Consider the following 7,266-nt stretch of genomic DNA (forward strand, 5'->3'; position numbering starts at 1 on the left):
GTCAAATACAAGACGGACGTCAGAGCCTGGGAGCTGCTCTGACCCCCTGATAGGGGCTCTCAGCTCTTCTGGGGTCTCACACATCCCTGTCTCTCCTTGGCACTCTCCTTTCTTGTTAAAAAAGACTTTTCTGGTGCTGCTTTCCTGATCCCTTTGAGGGCACACATCTCATTTCACCCCCTGCCATGGGCAGGGACACCTCCCACTAATCACAGCTTGCCCCATCCAAGCCCCATCCAGCCTGTTCTTGAACCCTTCCAGGGATGGCACATCCAAAGCTCCCCTGGGCTGGAAATACTCTGCTCTGTCTCTCAAGGTGTGCAAATCTTGCCGAGCTCAACCCGACCCTACTTGCCTACACACACAAACACACACACAGTCTCACCCCAGATGAGCTCCAGTTTCCTTCACATGTATTTCAGAGAACAAAAGTGCCCAAAACAGGCCATGAACACCGTCATCCTTGAACAGAAGGGTAGCACAGCCTCTCCCATGATTTGGCAAAGAGTCATTTCCCCCTCTTCCCTGGTGGTTTCTGCACTGCTTGTTCGGCTCTGGGGCCTCCTGCCCTCAGCCTGAGCAGGGATGAGCAGCAGGAATCACCTCCTGCTGCCCCCCTGAGGTGTCCGTGGGCTGCAGGGCTGGCCCCGGTGGATCTTCAGGTGTTTGGCTAAATGGTCACTGCGGGCAAACTTCTTCTCACAGGCAGCACACTGGTAGGGCTTCACCCCGGAGTGGGAGCGCTTGTGGCGGGAGAGCTCGTCCGACCGGGAGAACCTGCAGGAGAGGGGAACAGCGGTGGGTCCAGCCTTCCCTGCTGGCCAGGACAGGGAACACAGGGACCCTGGCACGGGGGAGGCTGAGCTCTGTCTCTGCCACAGCCTCCTGGATCACCCTAGACAGGTCACTCCTCTGCCCCATCCAGGGAGGCAGAGCTCCAGGAACAGACTCCTCCAAGTTCGGAAATAGGGTTTGGAATCCTGTTTGGAAATAGGAAAGGGGAAAGTAATTCACCCCCTGAGATCTTAATTTCTTTCCACTGCTCTTTAGGGACGCTGGCCACCTACTTCCTTCATTTGTTTGAACTTGCTGAAGCCCAGGAGGTGAGAGCCCTGAGGCCAAACACTGTGAGAAAGTGATTTTTGGGGCATCCTCCCAGGCTAAAGGACTCAGTCCAGGATCCTGGGAGGGAAGGCTTTCCTGTAACGCCCCATCCAGCCCAGAGCTGTTGAGAGAAGGTTTGTTTTCTCTGAGGGTGTGGGTTCTCCCTGCAAACTCCGAGCATCCCCTTGTCTCTGCCAGTGGCAGTGAAATTTCCCCGTCAGCCTGGGCTGGACTGGGAGCTGGGAAGAGGGAAACTGCCTGGGAGCTGAGTTAAATACAGAGAAAAGGGGAGGAAAACAAACACACCCAGCCTGGAGCACGGGGCAGAGGTTCCCATGCCAAAGCCACTGCAGGAACAAGGACCACGGGAATACTCAGTGTCCACACTGCTGGTCTGTGTAACTCCCACACCTGGAGCAGATCAGCTGAACAGCCTGGGAAGTCCCTTTAACCACAAGTGTGTCCCCACTCAATTCCCCTGCACCTTCCTCCCACCTGGCACACGCAGATCCAGACCTGGGGGCACGGGCAGCAGGTTGGTCACAGGTATTTTGAGTGCCCACGCTCTCACAAGGCCTGGAGTGGCTCCAGCGTGGCTTTGCCTGTCAGGGGAGTGCTGGAGAGCAGGACCAGGCTGGATTTACTCCTGCTCTGCCTGTGAGGAGCCAGCACAGATGGCAGGAGCATTAGGACAGGAGGGTTTTTCCATCTGCCTGAAACGTGCCCACGCAAAAAAGCACAAAGCAAAGAGCTTCAGCTGCAACCCCAGACTCCAGTGAGGGGATTTCAGGCTCACACCTGGGCTGGGAAATACTGTGGCTGCTCACAGAAACCTCTGTGGAAACAGGATGTGTCCCAAGGCCATCCTCAGGTCCTGGCTGGGACTTGAAAAGGAGCTGATGCCGATAAACCTGCACTGTGGGCATAGTTGAAATGGAGGGGCAGTTTCTGAGGGCAGAGGGGCAGCAAGAGGGACTGCCAAAATTCAGATTAGTCCCACACCTTCCAGGGTTTCAGCACCCCCAAGACAGACACCATAAACCCATCCAGGGGAACGAGGCAGAGAGTGAAAGCCAGAACATCGTGTAAGAAACCAGGAAAGCTCAGCTGCCAACACCAGCTCTGCGTGTGATATCCCTGGAGATCTGCTGATGGAAAGACCTGAGGACTGTCAGCCCTTCCTGCCAAAGGCTGCAGGAGCATCCTGCCCCTCGGGACAGGCACACAGCACCGGGAAGAGAACACCCCAGCAGAGCAGTGATCAGAGAAGCGCAGCCAGATTAAATAGCGGGGTTAATTCAGGGAGCAGGGCTAATTTAGGGAACGCAGATCAAAGGAAACAACATCCACCATCACGTGCAGGGCAAACAAAAGTAAATGCAACATGGAGATACAGCCCAGGCCCACGGGTGTGTGAGGGATACAAGCAGCCAGGGCAGCAAACGGCGAGAGAAAGCAAAAGGTTGCAAAACAGACCCAGAATTGCACACTGGCTGCTGAGGAAGGACTGAGACTCCTGTTTCCTTGCACAAATATTAATGGGAGAGGCCGTTTTTGGAGCCCCACTGCAGAAATTGCCCTGAACTAGACACAGAAAGCTTCCCAGAATGAACACATCACCTGGAAAAGGGGTATTGCCAGAGGGGGTTTAGGCACCCAGTTCAAGGAGGATTTGGGGTGCTGGGGAGAATATCAGCTACATGCCCCCAGCTGGAGATTTTCAGCACTTTTGGACTGAGTGAAAACTACCCAAAACACTCCACCAGCTTCACTTCTGCATGTGCCCTTCCAGCTCTCACCTGTAATTCACTTGGGAACGGGAGATTTTGTGCTGGATTTTCACCAGCCAGGAGCTCTCCTGCCACCTCACCAAGCCCTGGCAGGCCTTTTCCACGGACCCCCCACCCCCAGAGAGCCCCCACTCACCTCCAGCCGCAGTTGGGCCAGGCACAGGTGTAGGGTTTCTCCCCAGTGTGCCGGCGGAAATGAGCCTTCAGGTGGGAGCTCTTGGAATACACCTTGTCACAGCCCGGGTGGGAGCACCTGTGGATCCTGGAGAGGGAAGGGGGGCCCTGCTGATGCCTGGGGGCTGCCTCCACCTCCTGCCCATCCCCTGGTGCCCCAGGCCTCGTGGAGACCGGCAGTGGGGCGATCCTGACGTATTTTTGGTCCCCGGTGGTCACAGGGGGCTGGAGCTGAGGGAGGAGGGACAGGTTTGGGCCCTGCAGGCTGATGACCAGCTGGGCCACCCTGACACCAGCTGTGGCACCCTGTGGGTGGCTGTCCATCTGGAGAGGCTGGATTTGGAGGACAACAGGGATGCTCCCAGCAGGTACTGCCTGGTCACTGCCATCGGCTGTCCCTGCAGGCTGAGCAGAGCTTGGGACATCTCCTTGCTCGCTGCAGACGGGCCGTTCCCCAGAGCCACCCGAGCTGACCCCAGGTTGGCTCTCCTCCCCTCCAGCTGGGTGAAGCTCAGGGCCTTCATCTCTGAGGAACTCTGCCTTCTCCCTCAGGAACTCCTCGATCTCCTCCAGGGTGGGGATGAAGTCCTGGGAGAGGCTGCTGCAGAAGTCGGGCAGCCTGAGCTGAGCCTCGCAGACGGTGAGCTGGGGTTTGGGGTGTCCCCCCTTGGACAGCGGGGCGCCTTCAGCAGGGCTAGTGCTGCCTGCCAGGAGGTGGCCAAAGCCCTCTGGGGGCCCAGATGTCCTCTCACTGCCATGCCCTGGCAGAAGGGATGGTGGCATCCTGCGCTGCAGGGCACTGGCCAAGCTCTCGAGCAGGGAAGGGCTGGTCAAGGAGGGCAGCAGCTCCTGGCAGCTCACAGAGACCATTTGTTGACTCACTGCTCCCCCCACACACAGCTCAGAAGCCTCAGGAGGAGCTCAGCTGGGGAAGTCTTTGTTCATCTGCAAGGGAACACCACCAAGGTTATTTCCAAATTCAAAAGCAAACATGAAAACCTCAGCCTTTGAACAAAATGGACTGTGCATGAAAAAAAAGAAAACATCAGAACTAGTCAGGGGCCTTTGTTTTTAAAGAGTCTGTTGCTCAAAAAAAACACACAAGCTAACCACTTTCCTCTCCAGGATGCCAACAGGCTGCAAAGAGCCAGATTTCCCCCCAGAAGCAAACTTCTCTGGGGAGTTTATGAAGGTGAAAACACACAATGAAACCCTTCATCCCTCTTCCACCTACGCTGGAGGGCAGCTGTGCACTGCTGGGTGGTGGAGAGGATGACTTGGGGCTTACAACCAGGAGTTAACTGTGATCCAGGAGAGGCTGCTGGCTTCTCCACGCTGCAAATGTGGTGCAACCACGCCCTGACACAGACCCAGCCTGGCTGGATCCGAGCTCACAACCTGCACAGGTAACCAGACGGCTCTGAGGGTGCTGCTGCCAAAGTGCCCGGGGCCCTGGTGAGTGCTCACCCACTCTGTGGGTCCAGGGCCAGCAGTGCCTGAACAAGCCAGCTGGGACCCTGTTGGGGCAGGTCTGCCCAAACTCAGTCACACCTCCAGAGAGCAGCACAGACAGCCTGTCTGGGGTCAGCTCACAGGGCCCCTGAGGACACAAACACCACGTGAGAGCGAGCACGGTGTCCCCAGGTCAGACCTGTGTGGTCTCCAGAGGGGACTGGTCTTCCATGAGGCAACACCTCAGACCCCCCAGGCCCTGCTGTGGCTCAGGGGGTCGTGAGTGAGGTGCCCAAGCACCCTCAGAGCAGCCACACACCGTCCCTGCCCCTGTGAGAGGTCAGCTTGGAAGTTTCCAATGGAAAGAAAACTTGTGCCCAAGTCCCTTGTCCAGACTGAGTCCGTGAGATCTCTGCAGAGCTGCAAACCAGCCAAGCCAGTCCTGGTTATCAGTGCTCTCAGGGTCCCGAGAGCTGGGAGAGGGAATTTTTGAGAAGCAGTCCAGATGTGATATAAATGCTCTTAAAAAAATACCCCCCACACAGTTTAAAACCTGCCCAGAGCAAGGAGCCACATTGCTCAGGGGGCATTTGCAGCACTGCATCAACAGTTCATGGTGAGCAGAGGCTGCTCACACGTGAGACAAGGAAGGTGTCTGGGCCAATCTCACAGCCTTCAGGCTTCAAATTTTCAGCACAACACAAATTCCTGCTCTGAACCATCCCCTTCAAGGCAGTACCCAACTCCACTCCTTCCTCCACTCCACTTATGACCTCTTTCTGGTCTCTGCTTCTCTTTCTACAGGGAAAGCCTCCCCCCTCTGGCTACCAAACACTTCTGTTTACCTCTTCCAGAAGGTCTTAAAACCTGATTTTCCAACCAGGTCTCCTTGCAGAGCAGCTCAGGAAGTCTCCATCCCTCCAGCATGTCCCCAGGACAACTGAATTGCACTGTCAACTCCTTAGCTGTAGTTACAACCCTTCTGTTGAACTGACAACAGGAATAAAAGCACGACCAGAGGGCAGGAAGAAGGGCTGCTGTTTGAGCTGCTGGCTCAGGACTGAGGAGATCTGAGCAGGATGATCTCCTGCTCTGCTGCAGGCTTCTCGTGCAGCCTTGGAGTGCTCTGGTGCTCAGTTTCCCATCTAAGAGGGGGCAATCAGTGCTGCCCCACCCGGCAGAGCAGTGACAGGGGGACATGTGTTACCTGGTGGCACGTTCTGTACCTGTGACAGGTGTCAGCAGCTTCTCAAACCAAGGCAGTTTTGCAAAATGCCAACAGTGCTGTTACCCCAAAGCTACTGCAAGAAAATGTAGCCCTGAGTGGCCCTCTGGTCACACTGCGAGGCTCTCGAGCTTCTCTCTGCACTTCCAAACTCCTACAGTCGTTTGAACCCCCCCTGAACCCTCGCCTGCCGTCTGAAACCAGCAGATGTGCCCCCTGAGCACACGGAGAAAGAGCGATTCGCCCAAGGTCAGCCAGCAGGCAGGGGCTGGGAGCGCAGCCGAGGGTCAGGGCTCCGCTCCCGTGACCGAGCAACGTGAGCGGAACGCCCGTGACCCGCTCGGGGCCGCGAGTGCCACCCGCGCTGTCCGCGCACGGCCCGGGACAGCGGCGGTCACACGGGCACCGCCGGGGCCACGTGCGATGGCCGAGGCGACCCCGCCGCGACAAAGCCATGCCCGGGGACGAGCGGGCGTGAGCGGGCTCTGCTCCCACTGCACCCCACGCGGGGGTCGGGGCGCCCACCCAGCCCCCGGGGCCGGGGACACCCAGGCTGGCTGTGCCACTCGCTTCATCGCCCAGGGGAGCGAAGCCCACCCCGAGCCCGGCCCGGCGGTGCCCCCCGGGAGCGCTGCAGGGCGGGATCCCCGCGCCCCCCGCGCCCCTTACCCGGCTCGGTCCACGCGGGTCCCGCGGCTCCCGGCGGGGGCGGCTCCCGGCCCGCCCCGCCCCGCAGAGGGCTCGGCTCCGGCCGCCGATCCCATTGGCACGGGAACACCCGCCCCGGGAGGGGCACCGGGGGCTCGGGGTGTCCCCCGCTCTGGCCCTGCCCGGGGCGGCTGGAGCTGCTCCCGGAGGAGATCCCGCAGTTTGCCGTGGTTTCCTCCCCCTGTTAATTTACACTGGAGACGCTCCAGGTTTCTCCAGCACTTCAGGAAAAGAAGTCGAGTCCCAGCAGGCAGCGGCGGCGACGGTTCCCGCTGGCATCCAGCGGGATACAGGTGTTCGTTTCGGGAGGAACGGTTTTGGCAGGGCCGCAGGGTTTGGGTAAGGTGTGTGAGGTCTGTCCTTGTGTGGCTGCAGGTTTGTGAGTTCCTGAGGGAGTCCCTAAGGATGGCCTTGGGCTGCCTCTGACAGGGTGGGCTCAGCCCCTCTAAAATACCAAAAAGACTTGAGAGGAGATCCCATCGACAGGGGCTTTCCAGGCCCACTGGATCCCCCTAAAACACCTGGTGTAAGGCTTCAAATTTGAAAAAAAAAAAAACCCAAACAAATACAAACCCAAAAACATTCCAGCAGTGAAGGTGCATGGAAAGGTCAATCCATAGCTGTTCCCCTGATCGCTGCTGTGCCTCAGGGTGTCACCCCGTGTCCCACCTTCACAGCCCTTAATGTTGCTGCTGATAACACTTATTAGAGTATTAAATAGTTAAGTATTAAATAATTGTGAATAATTATTAGTAATAATTATTTGAATATTAAATAAGGACTAGGAGGGACTGGGAAGGTCTCAGCAGCTCC

The 7,266-nt window shown here is 57.6% G+C and overlaps 1 protein-coding gene across 4 annotated transcripts; it reads right to left on the minus strand.

The window, feature by feature from the left end:
- Positions 1–396: 396 nt before the first annotated feature.
- LOC126646004 (Krueppel-like factor 15) lies at positions 397–7,019 on the minus strand. 4 transcript variants are annotated; one of them, XM_050326978.1, is made up of 4 exons: positions 6,415–7,019; positions 5,366–5,821; positions 3,031–4,013; positions 397–777 (listed from the first exon to the last, which is right to left on the minus strand). In XM_050326978.1, the coding sequence occupies exons 3-4, from the start codon at positions 3,936–3,938 to the stop codon at positions 600–602; spliced, it is 1,086 nt and encodes a 361-aa protein (XP_050182935.1). In that variant the 5' UTR covers positions 3,939–4,013; positions 5,366–5,821; positions 6,415–7,019; the 3' UTR covers positions 397–599. The 4 variants fall into 4 exon arrangements, with proteins under 4 accessions (XP_050182935.1, XP_050182934.1, XP_050182936.1 ...); XM_050326977.1 differs by lacking the exon at positions 5,366–5,821; XM_050326979.1 differs by lacking the exons at positions 5,366–5,821; positions 6,415–7,019 and adding an exon at positions 4,536–5,266.
- Positions 7,020–7,266: the final 247 nt, after the last annotated feature.

Source organism: Myiozetetes cayanensis, unplaced genomic scaffold (assembly GCF_022539395.1).
Source record: "Myiozetetes cayanensis isolate MyiCay16 unplaced genomic scaffold, myiCay2020 scf32, whole genome shotgun sequence".
Classification (NCBI taxonomy): Eukaryota; Metazoa; Chordata; class Aves; order Passeriformes; family Tyrannidae; genus Myiozetetes; species Myiozetetes cayanensis.